Source organism: Agelaius phoeniceus, chromosome 9, assembly GCF_051311805.1.
Source record: "Agelaius phoeniceus isolate bAgePho1 chromosome 9, bAgePho1.hap1, whole genome shotgun sequence".
Classification (NCBI taxonomy): Eukaryota; Metazoa; Chordata; class Aves; order Passeriformes; family Icteridae; genus Agelaius; species Agelaius phoeniceus.
In genome coordinates this window covers 32,136,765-32,160,776 of record NC_135273.1, presented here as the reverse complement: position 1 = coordinate 32,160,776, position 24,012 = coordinate 32,136,765, and the positions used below count along the sequence as shown (strand labels likewise).

At 44.8% G+C, this 24,012-nt stretch overlaps 1 protein-coding gene across 1 annotated transcript in view; it reads right to left on the bottom strand.

The window, feature by feature from the left end:
• PTEN (phosphatase and tensin homolog) overlaps positions 1-24,012 on the bottom strand; it is a 51,001-nt gene that overhangs the window by 12,743 nt on the left and 14,246 nt on the right. Inside the window, exons 2-6 of the mRNA XM_054637872.2 lie at positions 22,127-22,211; positions 17,889-17,933; positions 12,293-12,336; positions 8,057-8,295; positions 1,544-1,685 (exon numbers count right to left, since the gene is read on the bottom strand). Coding sequence (XP_054493847.1) covers positions 1,544-1,685; positions 8,057-8,295; positions 12,293-12,336; positions 17,889-17,933; positions 22,127-22,211 — 555 coding nt within the window. The remainder of the gene's footprint in view (positions 1-1,543; positions 1,686-8,056; positions 8,296-12,292; positions 12,337-17,888; positions 17,934-22,126; positions 22,212-24,012) is intronic.

Here is a 24,012-nt window from a genome sequence, read left to right as displayed (position 1 = left end):
ACCCTCCCAGGGAACAATTCCTTCTGTATCTCACCTGAATTTCCCCTCTGCCAGTGTCAAGCCATTCCCCCCTGTTGATCACCACAGCTCCTGTTGCAGGATCCCTCTCCAGACCCTGGAAGGTGCTGGGAGGTCTCCACACACCCTTCTCTTCCTGCCCTTATCTGCCTCAAACCCTCAGAGCTGTGAAACTCTGTCACCCCCTCATTCAGCCCTAGGGGCTGGGCTCTGCCCTGTCAGTACCTTCAGAGCAGCAGAATGATACCAAGGAAGGCAGAGTCAAAGTTACCAGGTTGGTAAAATTGCTGCCAACACAACTAAAGACACAACACCATCGATTTCACATTCTGAAAAATCACTGAGAACTCCAAAGAAACTTAAAATATTGCAGCATACAACTGCTGAGCTTGACAGTTATTTTATCTTCTCAGGTGCTTGGGCAATCTGTTGTCTGTCCCAACACCCTCCCATGGACACACAAGTCAGCACTCACTTGAAGCAGTCCAGCCTCAAAAACACAGCCCAGTTCATCCAAAATATGAAATAAGTGGTAATTGCAGAAATCTGTAACCTGCACACCTCTTCCCTAAGCAGAGGGATTTTGGCAGAGGCTCCTCCCTCCCTCCTCCTGTACAGGCTGACAAGCTGCTCCATTGTTTCTTGTGTGTGTTACATGCTCAGGTACTGCCTCACAACAATATTAACAGGGCAATTTTAATCAAAGCCACAGGAGGCACTGGAATTAATTACACATTGCTGTAATCCCCAAAGCAAAACCATCAGATTTTTTCCACCACCAAAAACCAAGCACGCAACACAAGGCAGTCACTGCCCTGTAACACAGCCCACAGGACAGAGCAGAATTTGTTTTTGTATTTCAAAACTTCACAAAATCTGCTGTTCCTCACTAACACAGTGTATCAGCAGATGAGATTAATCATTTACAGGTGTATTAATGCTTTAAAAACCTCCACATAAAGAAAAGTTTATTCCAGAGTTAATTAGGTATTTACCCAGTTGAACTGATTCATTTATTTTTTTTTTTTTTTGGAACATCATGGGAAGAATGATGTTGCTGCATTGGAAGCCAACATGCCATTAGGCAAATGTTTTTCAGCAATTCATGTTTCCCAAGAGTTGCTGTGTTTAAAAAAAAAAAAAAAAAAAAAAAAAGAAGGAGGTTTTTCATAAAAGTAAGGAACAAATACCCAAATGTACATAAAATGGTGGAGTGGATGTGGCACTCAGTGCTCTGCTTTGGGTGACAAGGTAGGGATTGGGCACAGACTGGACTCAATCTTGGAGGTTTTTTCCAGATGGAATCACTTCTTTTCAAACCATTAACACACTTGCATGTCGTAAAATAATCCTGAGTGCTTCACAGCCTACACCTGGGAGATCCCAGAGGACAGAGCCCACAAAGATTTTGGACTGTGAGCTGTTTCCATGTGATTTCCTCCAAGATGTGCAGCTCTGGGTGCCATCAGCCCATCCCAAATGCCACCAGGCTCCCTAGCAGAGGTGAAGGGCTGCTGGTACTTACTGCAAGTTCCGCTGCTGAACATGGGAATTGTTTCAAACATCATCTTGTGGAACAGCAGTGCCACTGGTCTGTAATCCAGGTGATTCTTTAACAGGTAGCTATAGTAGTACACGTAGCGTCTCTGACTGGGAATTGTCACTCCCTAAACAGAGGGAAAACAAGGGTTAAAAACCTTGGAGCAGCATCACTGAAGGGTTCCTGCTCATCACCTCCAGCCCAAGGAACAGCACCCAGAGCAGGGCACTGCTCTGCCAGGCACTCAGGGCATGGAGCCACCAGGAAAGGCTGAGGGAATTGGGATCCTTCAGCCCAAAGAGGAGAAGCTTTGGGGTGACCAAAGTGTGGCCTTGCAGTGCCTGGAGGGGCCAACAAGAACCATGGAGAAGGAACCTGGACAAGGGGGAATGGCTTCCCACTGCCAGAGGGGATATTGGGAAGAGATCCTGCCCTGGGAGGGTGGTGAGGCTCTGGCCCAGGGTGCCCAGAGCAGCTGTGGCTGCCCCTGGAAGTGTCCAAGGCCAGCCTGGGACAGTGGAAGATGTCCCTGACATGGCAGGAGAGCTGAACAACCTGGCTCCTGCTCATCACCTCCAGTCCAAGGAACAGCTCAGTCACTGCTGGGCAGCACCCAGAGCAGGGCACTGCTCTGCCAGGCACTCAGGGCATGGAGCCACCAGGAAAGCCTGAGGGAATTGGGATCCCTCAGCCCAAAGAGGAGAAGCTTTGGGGTGACCAAACTGTGGCCTTGCAGTACCTGGAGGGGCCAACAAGAACCATGGAGAAGGAACCTGGACAAGGGGGAATGGCTTCCCACTGCCAGAGGGGATATTGGGAAGAAATCCTGCCCTAGGAAGGTGAGCAGGGCCTGGCACAGGGTGCCCAGAGCAGCTGTGGCTGGCCCTGGAAGTGTCCAAGGCCAGCCCGGGACAGTGGAAGATGTCCCTGACATGGCAGGAGAGCTGAACAACCTGGTTCCTGCTCATCACCTCCAGCCCCAAGAGCAGCTCAGTCACTGCTGAGCAGCACCAGAGCAGGGCACTGCTCTGCCAGGCACTCAGGGCATGGAGCCACCAGGAAAGGCTGAGGGAATTGGGATCCTTCAGCCCAAAGAGGAGAAGCTTTGGGGTGACCAAACTGTGGCCTTGCAGTGCCTGGAGGGGCCAACAAGAATCATGGAGAAGGAACCTGGACAAGGGGGAATGGCTTCCCACTGCTAGAGGGGATATTGGGAAGAAATCCTGCCCTACGAAGGTGAGCAGGGCCTGGCACAGGGTGCCCAGAGCAGCTGTGGCTGCCCCTGGAAGTGTCCAAGGCCAGCCTGGGACAGTGGACGATGTCCCTGACATGGCAGGAGAGCTGAACAGCCTGGTTCCTGCTCATCACTTCCAGCCCCAAGGAACAGCTCAGTCACTGCTGGGCAGCACCAGAGCAGGGCACTGCTCTGCCAGCTACTCAGGGCATGGAGCACCTCTGCCACCAGGAAAGGCTGAGGGAATTGGGATCTTTCAGCCCAGAGAGGAGAAGCTTTGGGGTGACCAAAGTGTGGCCTTGCAGTGCCTGGAGAGGCTGCAGGAAATATGGAAAAGAAACCTGGAGTGACAAGGACAAGGGGGAAATGGCTTCCCACTGCCAGAGGGGATATTGGGAAGAAATCCTTCCCTAGGAAGGTGGGCAGGCCCTGGCACAGGGTGCCCAGAGCAGCTGGAAGTGTCCAAGGCCAGCCTGGGACAGTGGAAGGTGTCCCTGACGTGGCAGGAGAGCTGGAACAACCCTCTAAAGTCCCTTCCAACCCAAACCCTTCTGTGATTCTGTGCTCTCCAAACATCCATGTCCAGCAATGAAGCAAAGAATGCAGATTTTTCTCATTTCTTAAAAACAAACACCACAGACAGCCTGAGGGTCATGTCAAAAATAGTCTCATGCTGCTGCTTTTTTGGGGATGGAGAGCAAAAAATGTTTAACAAGAGGTGCCTTGAACATATTCAAACTTTAAAGCACCACTACATTAAGGAATTCTAAAATCAACCACTACAGCCATTACATTTTGACAGGATTTTAAGTCAAAAGACTAATGTTTGCTAATATCACTGTACTCAAGACTGGTGCTGCCTTCTCTTTACAAAACATCCTGGAATATTTTCCCAAAAATGTGGAAAGTTTCATTAAAACAGGCCCAACAGGCCAAAGTGTTCAAACTCTGAGGTAAACATTTGCTTTGAGAGCATAAAACCTAAGGATGTTTTTATTACTGATTTTAAATCAGCTGAAAGCTTAAATAAGGGAAAAGTTTCAAAGCTTTTGGAGCCAATACTTTCAAGTAAAACTGACAGAGATGAAAAATTGTTTTATTTCCCAGAAAATGCACGACATGGTCTAGAACAACCTGTAACTCCAGATTTGCAACAGCATCAGTGAAGAATCTTTCTGATTAAAACTGAATGTGGAATTGGAATAAACTGGAGAAAACCAAAGATTTTTCATACACAAATCTGTGAGCATTTGGTGACATAACCTAGACCTCATCTTTCTATAAACTTTTCGTTTCACCTCACAACAGCCAGGAGCTAAGAGTGCTTTTAATTTAGTAAATCTCTATTATGCACACATGAAAATAGTCACTTCCTGCCATTTTTTTTTAATGTTGATTATTATGTCTCCTTATCACTTGAGCTGCTTCTAAACTACACAAAAGCCCTTTCCCTGCAGCATTTGCACAATGACCTTCCCAAGCAGCCTTGTACACTGGCCCTGCTTTTGGCTCAGATGTCCTCAGTGCTTATCACACCCACTCCTTAAAGGAGCACTAAAGTTCTCCTTCCTGGGATCTGAGCCTCAGGACTGAGCAAATGCCAGCCCCAGCAGGGCTTGCCAGGGCTGCCAGGAAAGCACAGAGGTGAGGAGAACACATTCCTCCCTGCCCAGAGCTTCCTCAGGCCATAATGGAAGTGTCCTAAGGAAAAACCCCAGGACGAGCAAGGCTGGGACCAGAACCCAGGTAACATTTTCACACTGAGAGAGTCAAAACCACAGCAAAGCACAGCCAGGTTTTGTCCAACAGGGCAGTTTTAGCCTCCTGCAGCCACAGTCTGACTCCCTGGAGGCACAGCCCTTAGATCCTGAGACCCTAAAACCCTAAAAGCAGTCCCACTGAGGCAGAACTCAGAGTTCTCCACTTCCAAAGGTCTGGATTCCAAGCAGAACCCTTTCCTAACAAACTAACAATACTCCATGGGGTGCAATCAAGCAGCACTCACTTTTACTCCAGAAAAATAAGGACAGGGAAGTAGTTCAAGCTCGTATTTCCCATCTATCACCACCACAATTTTTAAATGCATGTGAGATAAGCTCCTCTGGTCCCTATGCAAGAGCTTCCCAAACATTGTCAGGTTCTCCTCTCAATATAGCACAGGCAGGACAATGAAGAACAAATATTTTGGAAACAATATTGCCACAGTCCCTTTAGAACACACCCTACTGTGAGGGTGAAGCTGCAGCCTCAGAGCAGCAGGTGTGGCAGAGGTTGGCACCTGAGCATGTCCCCCAGACAGACACCCCCAGGGATGAGCTCTGACAGCAGCCATGGGAACTCTGCCCTGCTCCCAGGGTCATTCTGAGGCTTCCTCACACAAACTAATTGGGTTTCACTTCCTGTTCTGTTACAGCAACACCACAGAAACACAGCATGGTCTGGGCTGGAAAGGAGTTAAAGCCCATCCAGTGTCACACCATGGCCAGGGACACCTTTCCCTGTCCCAGCTGGCTCCAAACCCCAATGTCCAACCTGGCCCTGGGCACTGCCAGGGATCCAGGGGCAGCCCCAGCTGCTCTGGGCACTCCCAACCCTCTGAGGGAAGAATTCCTTCTCAATATCCCATCTAACCCTACTCTGCCAGCATGAAGCCATTCCCCTTGTCCTGGTCCTCCAGGCCCTTGTAAAGAGTCTCTCTCCATCTTTCTTCTCAGCTCCTTCAAGTACTGGAAGGCCACAGTGAGGTCACCCCAAGGCTTCTCTTCTCCAGGCTGAAGAACTCCAATTCTCTCAACCTTTCCCCATATGAGAACTCTTAGGAGCCATCCTTGAAAATAAAACTCTATGGTGCTCAAAGAATGCTCCTGAGTGGATCATCTCCAGCACTTGAACAGCTGATCCCTATCCTCTGAGCTGCTTTCCAAGCCTAATCCTCAGCACAAAACCCTCCAAGGCAGAAGCAGGAAGAAATAAAGACCTTCTCCAGCTGTGGGAAGGTAAGCTGCCAGCCTTTGTCACCACAGTAGTGTGTCAGTATCTATCATCAGAAAAAAGTGGGATAAACTAATCACTTCAAACACTGGAAGCAGCAGCTTCTTTAGCTTCTTCTTCCTCAGCTCTGACAACAAATATTGGTCTTTATCCCATTTCAGCAAACCCTTTGTCTCCTTTGGTTCAAAAGGAAAATAAAAGTCACTCTTGTTGTACAGTGCTGGAGCCAGACAGACACAACCATGCAGCCCACACTTCCTAATCTTCACCACTCCCTTCTTCTGACTAAGCTCCCCCCACTACAAAGAGTTTCAGAAGCCAAAAGAGGCAGCTTGTAGAGGAAATAAAATACCCCAGGAGAGGCTTTGCTCAGACACAGCCTGGGCTCTGCCATGTCTTGTTGCCCAGCACAGAAACAGCAACTCTGAGCTTCACCACCACCAACTCTCACTTGATGGTGCAAAGGCCTCCCTGGAGCTGCTTTTCCCAGCAGGCACTAGGGAAAAGCTGGCTCCAGAAGTACTCAGGGCTGTGCTCTTGACCAATTAGTCACACTTCCTCTTGCAATTAGACTCACACTTCCTGCCAGCACAGCAGCACTCTGCTCTGAGCACTAATGGCAGCAGGGATTGGAGCTGAGCTGTTCTCAGCAGCTACAGGTGCAAAGTTGTCCTTGCTTTAAACCAAGAAAATCTGGTCCCTGTTAAAGCCAGCTTTCCTTTATCATATCTATGTTGGCCCAAAAAGAAAGAAAAAAGGCATTTGCTTGTGCCTTTCTGCAAACAGCTCTTTTGATGCCTCATTGACTTTGAATTGAGGAAGTCAGTTATACAAAGGTGTGGTGAAATATCAAATCAGAGAGCAGCACTTGACATATAACACTGAAATATGGGCCACAAGGGAAGGAAAGGCTCCAGAAACCTGCACTGCAATACCAGTTTATAAACACTGCTGAAGGATTATGTGAATCACATGCTGCCCACTGGCCACATCAAGATAACCGAGCTCAAGTGGAGCTGGGAAGGGAAAAAAATTCAACTCTTGCAGTAGAGACATTGAAACCAAAACAAGTTGCTGGTTCCAGACAGTATTTACAGTCAGGTAAACAAGGCTCTCCCTACTCCTGTTTGCTGAGTTCTCCCTCCCCTCCAAGATGCCCAAGTACCCTGGGGTACTGACAAACACCCAGCTTGTAGAAATACAACCTTCTTTTCACAAAGGGAAACTGAGGCACAGCATTTCACTGTGTATTTGTTCAGTTCTGTAGTTTTGATGCTGCTTTATCCAGCTCTGGAGATAACCCTTATCAGCAGGAGTGATCTACTCTGTTTATTCAGCACACTGCTCATTCCTAGCCTCTCTCATGCACTTTTACCAAAAGCCACAAAGTTTTGATGGGAAACCTTGATCTTGTCTCCACTCCCAACATGACACCACAACCAACTCAGTCCATGGAATAACAGCTCCACCTTGTCAGCAGAGCAGACTGAGGAGCTTCTTGCTCCTTCCAATGACTTAACAGGCAAATTCTGAAATTCTTTATGTGACATTTATGCTTTCAAGAGCCTTCAGACACGAAGCTCTTCTTATTGGAGATCAACACACTGAAATGAATACTTTGTGTAAATACTGCAGGAACAGGGAGAGCTCTGTGCTTGAGGAGGTTGAAACTGGCCTGCAGGGATGATCCCCCTGGGATGCTCAACCAACACACTCAGGGAAATAATGGAAGATGAGCAGGGAAACTTGCTAAAATGACCTTAAAAGTCACATCTTATCATCTTAGGAGAAGATTTCAAATAAGGAGGTTAAATTCTCATTAATGAGGCCTAACCCTGCCTGAAAGGTCCTTAACTACCCTTTACAGACAAGGGGTAATGGGATATTCCCCTATGCATCTCCAAACCCCACCAGAGCAGTTAAGGGAACCTGAGGAGATGAACAACTCATCCATTCAGGCAAAAATCAGCTGGAACAATCCTCTCATTTGGGCTGGAAAGGCTGAATGAGAAAATTCACTGCCCCTCTGGTTTTCAGCAGAACAGTGCTGAAAAAGCCATTTAAAATCAACTGTCCAGGTCCTCTTGGACAGGACATGTTAAAATCAGGTTTAAGGTTGTAACTAAAGCTTTTCCATTTCCAACTGCACCGATCCAATCCTACTGGAGCTAAATCAGACAACACAACTTAAAGGGTTTGAGCATCAAATGGATCTCAAGGAGGAAAAAGCAGCAAGTTTTAGGTAGAGGGGCAGAAGAACAGCAACAGCTCACCTTCTTGTCTCTGGTCCTTACTTCCCCATAGAAATCTAGGGCTTCTTGGGCCCTTAAAAACTTGCCTCGATGCAACAAATAAGCACAAATCATTACACCAGTTCGTCCCTTTCCAGCTTTACAGTGGATTGCTGCCACATGATTGTCATCTTCACTTAGCCACTGGTCAAGATCTTCACAAAAAGGTTTGATGAGCTCCAGCTGTGGTGGGTTATGGTCTTCAAAAGGGTACTGTGCAACTGCAGGGAGAAGGAGGAGTTCATCAGAACCTCAACAGGCAAAGCAAGTTCAGGTCACCTTTGTGACAAGCATGTAAAAATTAAGTTATTCAATCACAGCCCCCCCTCATCTCAGATATTTCACATAAATCTCACATAATTCCAGTATTATTCAGTGTATCATAAGCAGACATTTCTCCATTCATCTGTAAGCAGGCATCCTGCTCCATGGAGCAACTATGTCACACCTCTATAGAGCTGAGCTGCACAGGCTCTGTAACGTGAATTTTCCAGAATTTAAGAGCGTGCTGGCACACAGAATAACCTTGTGAAAAGCCATTACTCCAGCAATAATTAAACTACCTGCTGAGAGAGAACAAGGCCAGGCCTCAGTCACTGAGCAGACAACAGGAACTTTGCTGAAAAATTATTGAACATGGCTGGGTCTACATTGGGAATAAAGTCTCTAAATCTGCTCAAAGGCCTTGTGAAACAAAAACCTGCCATTTCCATATTTTAAAAATGGTAATTGGGAGAGAAATCTCAGGTAAGGCACTGGCAATGCTTATGGGTTTAGAGTCAAAGCACTGAACAATGCTGTCCTTTCTGATATGGGTGTATTCACACACACTTTTCCATCTAGGGATGAAAAGAATTTCCAGCGATGCAGGAAATGCAAGAAAACTCAAGAGAGCTAAAAATAAGCATTAAGCAGAGAGAAGCACCCAAACTTCTCCCACCTCAGATCAGATGAGGGACAAGATCACCCTGACCAGCAGAACCACACACTATGTTCTGGTTTCAGCAGAACAGCACTTGATGAAAGCACACCCCAATTCTCCACCTACAGCCTTGGGATCTTACAAACACAACTCTGGGACACTTCAAAATTCTCAGCTAGAAAAACCATTTCCTTTTCTGGGCTAAAAATGAATACATTTCGTTTTGTTGGCAAGTGTCTGTACTGGTTTCGTAAGCAGCACTCTGTAGTCACACATGCAAGGCTCCTTTTGATGAATCCCCAAGGACTCCAAGAGCACAAGTGAGGGATGAAGTTATGGAACTGCTGAAGGACTGCAGGACAAGTCCACAGCCTTTTGGCTTTCAGACTGCCCACTTCATCTCCCAGAACAAATGGGGAAGCTGAGAAATAATCTTTGCTAAAGAGGCAACACAACATGAACACACCAACTCTTTCACATGGAAGATCCAAAGGCTCTCCAAATGATGCCCAAAGTTTTATGTGAAATTAAAGATGGAATTTATCTCGAAATCTCTAAGAAAAGAAGCTGCAAAAATGCTGAAAATTTGTCTGTACAGCTTTGACTTTATCACAACTACAGCCAGCAAGGTTTCCATGAACAGGGGAGTGAAGAAGTCCTGAAAGAACAGCCTGAAAACTCCCAAGTAGTCACGGGATGCTGAAGATGCTCTCAAAAGTTCTGGAATCAAAGGCAAAACTTGTGCTAGTTTCTTCAAATCTGGAGTGAGAAGATGGAATGGATGCCTGGGATGGTGTGCAGGGGTTAAGAGGAAGGAAACATTAAGCTGCACAGAGTCTTGAGCAGGGCCTTGAGAAGGTGCAGCTCCTCCATGGATTTTGATTCCTTACAATGGAGAATAATCCTGCTTGCCCTCTCCCAGGCCCTACACACTGCAAGAAGCAATAGCACATTACAAGAGTTTAAAAAAAGAAAATCTGTGGCAAAGCAGAAGACAATTCTAACATGGAAGGATTTCAGAAACTGGAAAAACCATGGACACAAAGCTACTTCCCAAAGAAGATGAAGAGCCCTCAGTGTTTAGGTTTGAATGTGATACAAGATCATCCTGGGTGAATAATGAACTATTCTGGTGTTTCAAGCTCAGTACAATCACAAGTTCCCTTTGCAGTCAGTTCACTTCAGGAGATTTTCAAGCACAACTTTTGTTCCTCTGCTTAAGGAAGTCCTGAGTCACCAATTTGGTTATCTGAGGTTAACTAATTCGAGGATGAAAATGAAAAACCAGCATGTCTTGTGCAGAGGAGCTGTGAAAGGTGCTGTCACAACCAGCATTTGGGGCTGGGATTGACAGCAAAGGGAGCTGAGCACCCCCGTATCAGAAAGCAGAAACTCAAGCAAACATATGCTGTGGCCATATTAGAACATGTCCTCTTCTCTTCTTCCCCAAAGCACTGCTCCAGCAGATCCTAAAATATTTTTTCCTTGCTGGTGAGGATGGAGTGAGGTTTCTGGGCACTGTCATTCAACATCCTGAGAGCAAATCAGAAGCGCTGACAACTTCAACGAGACAATTTCAGCCCTTCTATATTCAGACATGAAAGCAGCCAATTACATTTTGGTCACGTTCTAAACCCTCTTTCATAATTAGATGGATGGTTTAAAATAATAATAATGAAAAATAGAAGTTGAGCCATTGCTATGATGCAGAAGAAGCCCAGAATTTGTTCATCTCCTACGATTCTCTGTAGGCACAAGGACTCCTCAGCTACCCTCATCTGAAGGAACCACAACTTCTGAGCAAGAAATGCTCCTCTGCCCAAAGAACAAAGGTAAATCTGCATTTATTTATTACCTGGAGAGGTAATTCTGACAACAGTTACATCAGTCAAGGTCAAAAGGCACCCCTGAAAGAATCCCCATTGCTTTTGGCAGCTCTGCAGAGTGTCTAAGACCCAACTCATCTCTAAGAGACATCACATGGTGAATTAATTTTTATTTTAGCATCTGAAAGCTCTGCCAGATCTTCCCAAAGTTGCTATATACACATAGTGATAATGGTTTAAATGTTCTCCATTTCCATCCTTCATAAAAACCAGACTCTTCTGAGCCTCACACGAAAATTGTGCAAGGAATTTGTGCCTCACAGGAAATTGTGCAAGGAATTTGTGCTTCACAGGAAAATTGTACAAGGAATTTGTGCCTCACACGAAATTGTGCAAGAAATTTGTGCCTCACAGGAAAATTGTACGAGGAATTTGTGCCTCACAGGAAAATTGTACGAGGAATTTGTGCCTCACAGGAAAATTGTACGAGGAATTTGTGCCTCACAGGAAAATTGTACGAGGAATTTGTGCCTCACAGGAAAATTGTACGAGGAATTTGTGCCTCACAGGAAAATTGTACGAGGAATTTGTGCCTCACAGGAAAATTGTACGAGGAATTTGTGCCTCACAGGAAAATTGTACGAGGAATTTGTGCCTCACAGGAAAATTGTGCGAGGAATTTGTGCCTCACAGGAAAATTGTGCAAGGAATTTGTGCCTCACACGAAAATTGTGCAAGGAATTTGTGCCTCACACAAAATTGTGCAAGGAATTTGTGCCTCACACAAAATTGTACAAGGAATTTGTACTTCACACGAAAATTGTACAAGGAATTTGTGCTTCACACGAAATTGTGCAAGGAATTTGTGCCTCACAGGAAAATTGTACAAGGAATTTGTGCTTCACTTGTCAATTGTACAAGAAATTTGTACCTCACACAAAATTGTACAAGGAATTTGTGCCTCACAGGAAAATTGTACAAGGAATTTGTGCCTCACACAAAAATTGTGCAAGGAATTTGTGCCTCACACAAAAATTGTGCAAGGAATTTGTGCCTCACACAAAAATTGTACAAGGAATTTGTACCTCACACAAAAATTGTACAAGGAATTTGTACCTCACACAAAAATTGTACAAGGAATTTGTACCTCACACAAAATTGTACAAGGAATTTGTGCCTCACACGAAATTGTACAAGGAATTTGTATTTCACTGAACTGAAACTTCTGTGTAACCCATTCTGCAGAAATCTTTTTGCAACTGTAGACTTTTTATTAGATTTTGATCTTTAACTGTCAGGAGCCCACTTTTTTGAAAGCACCAAGAATACAGCAAGTTTTTCCAATGACTCAAAGCAAACTGACATCATTCCTTGTGCCCAAATCTCCTCCATGACTATTCATCAGCTCCTCCTTTAGGCCTTCATTCACTGAGGTTTAAAGAGAACACACATCAGGCAGTAAAAACCTACCTCTGCAGTTAAATTTGGCGGTGTCATAATGTCTTTCAGCACATCTGAAAAAGAAAAACAGACAAGAGTTCAAGACCAAGTCTCTGAGGCACTCCCAGCATCTGTCACACCCTGGAAAATCATGCATGCCCATCACCTTTATGATTTAAAACTAGAGGTTACACACAGAAAAAGAAAAAAAAAAAGTTTTGCAGCAGACTGCTTACTAAAAAGTGAAATATTTTACTGAAAGGCAAATACTTACCCTCTGGTAATTGTAGTGCATGGCTGCTATGTTTTAGTCAGTGTGACTCAATTTATGCAAGTTTGAGTTGAGTGTGCACCTTCTAACCCTGAGAGCAGAGAGCTGTGACCTTCATGCAGGGATGCTGAACCCAGAACACAGCTCAGGGTGCCTCAGCAGCACTGTGGGTGCTCAGAGCAGTGGGGATCACAAGGATATCCACCATTAACATTATCAGAGATCACTTGGATCAAGCAGAGATTGTGGCACTGCTCTGGCACTGATTGCTGAATTTAAGTGATCCTTGAAGGCCAAGCAGCCACATTTCCCCTCAGACCTGGGAAATGGCACATTGAGGGATTAAAAAATAGTTTTGTTGATACCAAGGATACACAAGCAATGGCTGAACACAATCCTGGCTCAGCTGCCCTGAATCTGTGGGTATTTGCAGCACATTTCTGAAAGCTCAGGAGCTGTACCAATATCTCCCCACTCACAGAGACCCTCTCCAGCTGGACAAAAACACAGCAAATCACACTGGATTTGCTTTTCCCAGGGATAAACAGCAGTGATGGGACACAAACCACCCCTCACTGGGCTCTAAAGCCAAAGCAGCAGGCTAAGAACAACCAGATTTTGGGTTAAGGGGAAAGAAAGCAAGAGTGGACACCCTCCAGAATTTCCCTGCATGGAAGATGATGTGAGTGGAAGTTCAGAAAGGAAAATTGACAGCAGTCCTGCCTCAAATCCTGCCTAGACCAGCTGGGATGGGGACCTGAGCAGCCTGAGCTGGGGAATGGCATCCCTGCCCACAGCAGGGGGGTGCAACAAGATGCTGCTTAAGGTTCTTCCACCCCAAACCACCCTGGGCTTCTGTGAAAGAGAACACCAGGCTGAAACACAACTGCTGCAGTCATTTCAGCAGGAAATCACACCTGGATGTTCAGTTCTGGTTACAGCCTGTGCTCTTCCCAGGATTATTCCAGTTGCCACAGCAGTTTCAGGGCTGCTCTGAACTCATCTCTGCTCCCCAGGTATGTTATGGTTGCAGCCTCTGGAGCCACGTGGAGCTAAGCTGACACTTGCAGACACACAAACCTCTGGGCTGCTCCTTGTGTGACTGCAACTGGAGCCTCCCAGGGCTGCCCTGAGCTCTGCCACAGGCAGGTCTGCTGGGGCTGCACTCAGATCTTCCCTTTCCCTGAATTCCAGAACCTTCTGAGCTCTACTCTGTGCTAGGGAAAAGCCTGGCAGCTCTCACAGCTCCAATCACATTGCTGACACTTCCTCTGGGACACAAGTGACCAGGTTAGGCTGGCACTTAGGAGGGGACTCCCAAAAATATTCTTCTCAAAGGCAGTGGAGCCTTGGAGAAGAGAGCTGGATGCAGGGTGTCCATCCAAGGGGAATGGAGCAGCCAGCAGCACAGGAGTTTGGGAAGCTGCAAACTCACAAAGCATCTTATCCAGGAAAGTTTCCTGCAGCACAGGAATTTGGGAAGCTGCAAACTCACAAAGCATCCTCTCCAGGAAAGTTTCCTGCAGCACAGGAATTTGGGAAGCTGCAAACTCACAGGAATTTGGGAAGCTGCAAAGTCACAAAGCATCTTATCCAGGAAAGTTTCCTGCAGCACAGGAATTTGGGAAGTTGCAAACTCACAGGAATTTGGGAAGCTGCAAACTCACAGGAATTTGGGAAGCTGCAAACTCACAGGAATTTGGGAAGCTGCAAACACACAAAGCATCCTATCCAGGAAAGTTTCCTGCAGCACAGGGATTTGGGAAGCTGCAAACTCACAGGGATTTGGGAAGCTGCAAACTCATAAACCATCCTATCCAGGAAAGCTTCCTGCAGCACAGGAGTTTGGGAAGCTGCTGGGAAGCAAAGCATCTTATCCAGGAAAGTTTCCTGCAGCACAGGAATTTGGGAAGCTGCAAACTCACAAAGCATCTTATCCAGGAAAGTTTCCTGCAGCACAGGAATTTGGGAAGCTGCAAACTCACAGGAATTTGGGAAGCTGCAAACACACAAAGCATCTTATCCAGGAAAGTTTCCTGCAGCACAGGAATTTGGGAAGTTGCAAACTCACAGGAATTTGGGAAGCTGCAAACTCACAGGAATTTGGGAAGCTGCAAACTCACAGGAATTTGGGAAGCTGCAAACACACAAAGCATCCTATCCAGGAAAGTTTCCTGCAGCACAGGAATTTGGGAAGCTGCAAACTCACAGGAATTTGGGAAGCTGCAAACTCATAAACCATCCTGTCCAGGAAAGTTTCCTGCAGCACAGGAATTTGGGAAGCTGCAAACTCACAGGAATTTGGGAAGCTGCAAACTCACAAAGCATCTTGTCCAGGAAAGTTTCCTGCAGCACAGGAATTTGGGAAGCTGCTGGGAAGCAAAGCATCTTATTCAGGAAAGCTTCCTGCAGCACAGGGATTTGGGAAGCTGCAAACTCACAGGAATTTGGGAAGCTGCAAGCTCACAAACCATCCTGTCCAGGAAAGTTTCCTGCAGCACAGGAATTTGGGAAGCTGCAAACTCACAGGAATTTGGGAAGCTGCAAAGTCACAAAGCATCTTAACCAGGAAAGTTTCCTGCAGCACAGGAATTTGGGAAGCTGCAAACACACAAAGCATCTTATCCAGGAAAGCTTCCTGCAGCACAGGAATTTGGGAAGCTGCAAACTCACTGGAATTTGGGAAGCTGCAAACTCACTGGAATTTGGGAAGCTGCAAACTCACAGGAATTTGGGAAGCTGCAAAGTCACAAACCATCCTATCCAGGAAAGTTTCCTGCAGCACAGGAATTTGGGAAGCTGCAAACTCACAAAGCATCTTATCCAGGAAAGTTTATTGCAGCACAGGAATTTGGGAAGCTGCAAACTCACAAACCATCCTATCCAGGAAAGTTTCCTGCAGCACAGGAATTTGGGAAGTTTCAAACTCACAGGAATTTGGGAAGCTGCTGGGAAGCAAAGCAGTTACCACAAAGATCTTATCCAGGAAATTTTCCTGCTTCCTTCTAAAGAAACACCCAGCTCAAATGGGGAGTAAGAGATCAAAGTCTTCGAAACATTAAAGAAAAATCCACAAATGGGTAGAAAAAACATCAAATTTGAAACTTTGAGAGAGTATCATTGAGTAGAATACCATGAGGGATTAAAAATTAGTTTGGTTGATGCCAAGGATACACAAGAAATGGTTGAACACAAGCAATGCAGAGCTGCTGGCTCAGCTGCACTCAATTTGTGGGTATTTGCAGCAGAAATCCCACCAACACACACTCTGGGGATACTGGTAGGGCTTAATGCTTCAAGTGCATTTGGGGTGGGGTTTTAAACACTATTATAACTCAAATAGCATCAGATCTCCAAATGAAATCTGAATTTTTTTTTGGCATTTCTGGGGTTAAGGAGGGGTTTGGCTCTTCTTAGGATTAAAGTGAGCTTAAAGCAACCCAGAAGCCAAGTGCTGCCAGGTTAAAGTCACATCAGTCATGGTGACTTCCTCTGCCAGAGCCCAGCCCCAGGGACACAGCAAGCACAGAAAATGCTCATTTTCATCACAGCTCCTTCCTTTAAGCACCTGCCTGCAGGACAGCTCAAGGAAACCCACTGGAGAAGATGGAGATGATTACAGCAGGGCAGGTGACAACCTGTCAGCATGGGAAATTAGGAGGTGCAAGTGCAAGAACAGATTTAAAGGAGATTTAAAACAGATTGAAGAGAATACTGAAGAAACAGCAAAGGCAAACAAGAGAGGAGCAACACAAGAAGGAAAATTAAACTGCTCAAACTGCTGGCAAGTTAAAAGCCAAGATGTGAGGATGGGGCATAACTGACATAGTTTCAGAAAAATCTCTAAATCCTTTTAGATAAAACTGCTCAATACACACATTATTATCAACTTCATGGAACAGCTACCTTAAGGGAACTCAAATCCCATGACAGATTTTGAAATAATTCTGACTATAATCATGTAACTCCTCTGAACTCCCACCTCCTCCTTTGAAACACAGACAATAGATCATTATTTACAAAGGATCAGCTTAATCTGAAGAAATGGAGTTCTCTGGAATACCTGATGGATGCAATTCCTTCCCATCTCCTGACCAAACATTGCCACAATTCACCTGATGGCATTTGATGTTTATAAATTTTGCCAGCACAAGCATTAAGATATCTCCAGACAGTTTTATCCTCTGAAATTTTTCCTCTGAGTATGACTAAAGTCATTCCAGCACGATTCATTTGTGATGGTTTTGCAGTTAACAACAAGAAAATCAATTTTTATAAAAGGAAACTGAAAGCAAAAACCTTTAGCACACCTGGACAAGTTTTTTCTACAGCTGAAAACACACATAGCAGCAACAGAAATGTCAAATTCATTTGTCTTATCACTGCTCTTCTCACTTACAAACTTTAAAAAGCTGTTCTTCTTTTCTGCCCCACAACAACTTCAATGACCACTGGAAGATTCCTCTATTTCTACTGTCACTTCTCTCCAATATCAGGGAAAATTGATGCACAATCCTTTAGCTAACCTACAGGCAGATTTAAATCCTTATTTTTAAATATTTGCTTTAATGACTTGACAGATTATAATGGCATGCATTTCAGTACTACAATAATTTTTCTATTACTGTAGATATTTAAAAATATTCCTTTTAAAAAATAATAAAGCTGTAACAGTTCAGAGAGTCAATCTTCAATTTGAGTTTTTAGGAAAAAAATGAAGGGGTAGGAAAACCACTAAACTAAATCATTTATACAAATGAAATTAGTCTAAGCTAATGAATAAATTAGATGAAGGAACAGCACAAAAACCCTCAAAAAATAAAACCAAAACCAGAAAACTCCTGTAACAGCACCAGCTTTCTGCAGGACTAAATTTTCAGAGAAGTCAGAAACCACCACCAATTGCTCCAGCAGCTTTTTTAAAGTAATAAACAGGGACACACAAGAAAAGGGAGGAAGCAAACAGAGCCTTGGTACCAATGCAGTTTGATTTTTTAAAAAATAGAGAAAAAAAATACCAGGAAAAGATTCATTTGGCAACTGGACATTAATACATGGACAGAAAGCCTGCTGTGAATTACTTTTCACTTTTTAATCACATGGCCCAAGCTCCAGATGGGCTGGATGCCAAGTCATTTAAAAACGTTCAAGTAACATGAATACACACCAGCATTTCATTTAACCTCACTCAGCTCCACTAAATGAAGTACCAGTGCTCTCAATCAGCCTTAATTGTTTTAAGAAATGTGCAAAACATCCCCAGCTCTGTTTCAGGACAGCAACAAGCCACTTGCATTGCTCAGCTATTTTTAGAAGTCATTCTTTTGGAGAAGGTATATTTAAGAGCATACTTACAGATTGTATATCTTGTAATGGTTTTTATGCTTTGAATCCAAAAACCTTCAAGAGAAAAAAAAAAAATGATGTATGAATATACATTGAACAGTACTGACCTCGATTTGCAGCATCCTTAAAGCAGCACCCAGCAGGAGCAGTTCTGCATTCCCAGTGCCAGCAGTGCCCCAAAAATCAAGGAGGCAGAGTGTTGGAAACCTCACTCATCCAAATAATCCAACAGCATCAATAACAGCACTAATGCAAGGAAGGGAAGCAAGGTCTGACCAGAAACTGAAATATTTACTGTACATGGACTGATTTCCTGATTCCTAAAACATCTGCAGGTCACTGCAAGAAGCTGAGGAAGGCTCAGTTGTTTTCAAACAGAAAGCATAGATCACACCAGGTATCTGGAAACACTTCCTATTTAATCACCTGTGCCAAATATTTTACCACAAGGAAGAAAAGCAGGTAAAGTAACTCTTGTGTTCCAGTTCTAGCCAGAATAATTCACTTCAACCCCAGGTTTTTTATTATTTGCCACTGAAATCTGTCCCCAGTGATACTGTGGGTTTTGGAAGGAGGAGCACTCTACTTTTTCACACTCATTTCATTTCCATGCTCACTTTGGAACACAAACTTCCCCTACAAGCCTCAGCAAGCCAAACTGCAAGCATGATTCATCAGAAGTGCTGTGATTATATATGATGTGTCACCTGGCAATGTGCAAGAAGAAATAACATGCAAATGTTTACACTTAACATCATCAACAGTGTGTATCTGCACATCAGCCAGAAGGAATTTAATTAGCCATGACAGAACATGCTGTTCAAATTGAAAAGAAACACTAGCTGCTAAAATCCTGGAAAGCTCAAGCAAAAACAAGCTCTGGTTATCACTCATAATATTCCAGAAGAACCTAGAACAGCTCTGTGGTTAAAGGCCTGCACTAAAATGGGAACAGATGTGAGTGTGAAACTCCAAGTGCAGCGGGAAAAAAATTCCCTGAGTGCCACTGGTGCCCCTGTTGGCAGCCTTGGAGAGCCTCAGGAAGATGGGGGGCACTGGGATTTGTTTCAGGAGATGTTCCTGTTGGTTAACACACTCCAGAGTGAGGAGAGCTGGCTCTCCTTTGCCAGGAATATCCACACAGTGGAGTAGGATGTTTTTAAGGACAAAATTCCATCCAAAAGCTCTCCAAGTGTCACTCACAGGAGACAGCCAGCAGTGCAGGTTGTACTTCTCATCCAGCATTAGCCTGGAATTTGTCAGGGTAGCAGCTCTTCAGAAAAAGCCCACTGCTGGATCCTGGCTCAATATCAACTGCTCAGGAGCCTGAGCACTTTGGATTTCTGCATAAAAAGCACTCAGAAAAAAACTCCCCAATAAAAAGATGACTGGAGCAGATGAGGACTGCAACGTGCAGAATGCTGCATGATCTCATTTTCTTCTTGTTTAAAAAGAGAAGGTAACAAATGTAATAATACTTGAGCATCCAGTTCCCTACAGCCACTTAATTTACATCTCTGCTTATCTTAATTTGGTTGATGACGCTTTTAGGTGATCACTGCTCCTTTTGATCAGTGTTTATGGACAGCTTCATAATTATATAGGCATTCCAAAATCTAATTTACACATATCTACCTCCTCAACCACTAAAATGTCTTTTCCTTCATCCAGAAGCAACTGAAATCAAGGCTGTGAATGGAAGAGGGCCTTCAAAGACTCCTGCCTATCAATATTTATTTACATTATTCCCATGTTAGATTAGATATTGGGAATGAGGAATTGTTCCCTGGCAGGGTGGGCAGGCCCTGGCACAGGGTGCCCAGAGCAGCTGGGGCTGCCCCTGCATCCCTGGCAGTGCCCAAGGCCAGGCTGGAGCGCCTGGGACAGTGGGAGGTGTCCCTGCCATGGCAGGGGTGGCACTGGATGGGATTTAAGGTCCCTCCCAAGCCACAAACTCCACATTTCCAGCCAGCTTGCTTCCAGCCACCTTTTCATGAAGCTGATGGAATATCCAGCCCCTGATGAACTCCACATTTGAAAATTGTGGGACAGGGGCAAAGGCTGGACTTTGGATAAATCCCAGAATGGTTTAGGTTGGAAGGGACCTTAAAGCTCATCTCCTTCAAGCCCTGCCATGGCAGGGACACCTTCCACTGTCCCCAAGTGCTCCAAGCCCTGTCCAGCCTGGCCTTGGGCACTGCCAGGGATGCAGGGGCAGCCCCAGCTGCTCTGGGCACCCTGTGCCAGGGCCTGCCCACCTTCCCAGCCCAGAATTCCTTCCCAATATCTAATCTCCCATGGGAATAATGCCCCATGCTCAGCAGGGCAGCAGAGAATGCAGCACTGCACCTCCCCCAGCCAGCTCAGCTCCAGGCTCTGACACTCTCAGTGCTATTTGTGGCTGGTGATTTTCGTCATGACAGTGGAACATGCAAAACCAAGCCCCTGGAGCCCAGCTGAGTGCAGCTGTGCAGGGAGCCACTGCCTCCAGAGCTCTGACTGTCAGCTGAGGCTGATGAGTCCTGCCAGGGTGGGAATGGAGGAGCTCAGCTCACTTCTGTCCCAGCCTGGGTGCAATCCCCATGGAAATGCCTGCAGCCCTAGTTCTGCCTGCCAGCAACTGGAGAATCATGGAATCTCAGGACACTTTGGGTGGGAAAAGACCTTAAAGCCCATCCAGTGCCACACCTACCACGGCTCCAGCCCCATCACAACTCAGTGGCCTCCTCTGGACTTGCTCCAAGAGTTCCACATCCTTCTTATGTTGGAAGCACCAGAATTCCAGGTGGCAGAATCCCCCCCTCCCCTGCTGCCCACGCTGGGGCTCAGCCCAGGGCACGGGGGGGTTCTGGCTCCCAGCTCTGCCCCCAGCACCCCCAGGGCCTTCCCCAGGGCTGCTCATCCCCTGGATTGATGCTGGGAGCTGCCCTGAGCCAGGGGCAGCACCAGCACTTCACTCTGCTGGACTCCACGAGCCTGGTGCAGGCTCAGCCCTCCAGCCTGCCCAGGTGCCTCTGGATCCATCAGTGTCACAGCTGGATGTGCTGAGGGTGCCTCAATCCCTCTGTCAGAGTCACCCACAGAGCTGCTGAGCAGCAGCAGCCCCTCAGAGACCTCAAGTGTCCCCTGGTCTCCATAGGGACCAGGAGCTGCTGCCCACAGCACTTTGCCTGCAGCCATCCAGCCTGAGGGCTCCATCCATCAAACCCCTGTGTCTCCAGTTCAGACACAAGGATGCTGGGTGGGAACACTTTGCACAATTATGAGACACTCCCCATGGCACCTCCCAGCTGGGAGAAGCACCTCCTTGCCCAGACACACCCAACACCTTCCCTGAAAACCTTCCTGCATCATCACTCACCCCAAAGGCTGAGTCTCTCACAGACCTACTGAGCTCAGGACCTCAAATGAATCTCCCCCCTCCAAGGCACCACTTTTCAAAAAAGAAAATCACAACTTTGAACCCTAAAACCACAAACTTTTGGCAGCTTCTACCAAGAGTTTGGTTTTTAATGCAACTTCTCACACTCTCCAGGTAGGGTTTGAACTCAATTAATTACAACAGTGTTCCTACAACACTCCCCACCTCTTTCTCAATTGTAGCCAGCAGTTCAGAGTAATGACTTTATCTGAATTAAAAATGACAACCTATAGGGGCTTTTTTACCAGCAGTAACAGATTTCAGATCATCTTTCTCCTTGTCCATAATTATTCAACACAACCAAATGTAAAAGCCTTTATTTAAAGTAATTTACTTTTACATTTACTATTTGAAACACATGTTTCAAATTCACTATTTGAAACAAATGTTCACTACATTTGCTATTTGAAATCAAAATTTACTAATCAAGCACTTCATTTATCAACTGAAGAAAGGATAAGGGCAAACTTATCCTGAAATACCATCAGTTACCTGAGGAAACTCTTGACAATGAATAGAGCCATTAGATTGATGTCTTTCTATAAGTAAATAACCTCTTTTTACTCCAACACAAGTTACTGAAGTCAAATTTTCCCACTAAAAAAGCAGATTATATGCATTTGAGTTCAACCCAGAGCAGCAGCATGGCCATTTTTTGTTGTTTCCAACATTTTCCAGGATAGCTATTAAGGCAACATCTGCAAGATGCAAAAAAACCCTCAGCATTTCTACAAGTGAGAACACACAGGCTTTCCTCAGCAGGACATAAATGAGTATACAGAAGATTATTCCATGTTTTTTGAAGTTAAGAAAAAGAAAGCCTTACCTTACTACATCGTCGATGTTGTTGCGGTACACTCCTTCAAGCCTCTCTGCAGGAAAGCCCATAGCAATTATGTTTGGATAAATATCTGAAGATGTAAGTTATGGAAATATTGATAAAGCATGGGAGATGCCTACAAAAGCATTAAATGGATATGAATCAAATGTTTAACTGTACCCAAATCAGAGCAACAACTCACACTGCATGCAATAGGTGGGAAATGTGCAGATCTGAAAAGGATTATATAGCTTGCTTATCAAAAAACCCCAACAATTACCCACTTCTGCACAAATATTCTCATTTCTTATTCTGAACTACCTGCAATTCATTTGCCAAAAGCAACCCAGGATAAAAGAATTTAAGAAAAGTACCTCTTAGCCAAACAAACCAGTGCTAAGGAAAAAGGGCAAATAAGAAAATTTTAAGTTTACATTTAGAGTTGATGTAGTAAAGAACTCAAAACTGCTAGAAAATGACTGGTATTTATTTTCCCCGTGGTGAAATGATAGATGAATTTTTTTTTTTAACAGAGTTTTGGAAAAGAAAGTCCTCGTAAGTTTAAAGCATTATTAGAAATGATAATGTAATGAAAAAGCTCAGCTGAAGAGTGAACCAGAAATGAAAGCAGCAGCTCGAAACAACCCATACCCTGCCACATTAACATACTCCTCCTCAAACTAATTTTAGCAGGAGCAAGAACAAAGCATGATATGTTTGAAGTTGGCTCTGCTTTAAAAAGGGGGGCTGGAGGAGGTGATTTCCAGAGGGCCCTCTCAACCTAAATTATCCCAACCTTTTAAGACTCGTTTTTATTTTCATGGTCAAACTATACCAAAGCTCCAAAGAATAATCACATCAGAATGGGAGATACTGCACTGGCTTCCAAGAGACAAAAATTCCAGTTGCTTGTGCACAAAGAAAAGCCTGAAGTAGGACACAAACTACTCTACTCCACCCTTGCAAAATTCCCACAAGTGCTCAAGAGCAGAGCAGCACAGACCAAGCTCTGCATTGACACCATTAACTGCAAGGCTTCAGAAAAACATTAGGAACTGAATACACGGAAATAATGTTTTGTACTCTTGGAAAAAAAAAATAAATTAGCATTTACTGTGTTGTAATCCAAGTATTAATAGACATTGGTCTGCTTGGGCCATTCAACAGATCATTTGTACAGACAAAGAGAAAAATATGAAAAACCTTTGGAGCAAGCCAAATAAATATTTGTGGCTGTTTTAAATACAGACACTGAAACAGGTTTGTGTCTGGTTTCCAGTTTATTCTGTACTTGCCCAAACACTAAAAAAACCCCACATATTGGGGAAAAAAAACCCAACAAAACATTAAAGTGCTTACCTTACAGAGCTTGTGATAACCTCAAATCACAAACTGAGTTTCCCTCTGATCTATTTTACTCAGCAAGCAGTTCACACCTCTTTAATTAACAAAAGGTGTGATATAATTAGCAATGTCTTCACTGTTTTATCGGTTATTCCCTGCCATAAGCAGAAGCAACTGGTTCTGTATCATATTAACTGAATTACCTGGCTAATACACCCCATCAGTCCCCCCTCCTTCCCAATTTCAGCCTGATTCCTCCCCACTCCCAGTTCCAGATCTCTCCTCCAAAGCCCATCCTCGTGCAACCTGCTCTGAGCAGCAGGGCTACACAAATCAGAAATTACCACAGCAAAATAATCCAGTATATCACTCTGCTTTCTATAGCACTTCTCAGGGAAGACAAGCCCTCATGCTGGCAACAGGGGGAAAACAATTTCATTTTGACACATCAAAACAAAACTCAGTTTCAGCTGCAGCATCACCCATGGGACAGCTGCCCAAACTTCACTGAATTGTGAGTGACTTGCTCACACTTTTATTTGCAATCC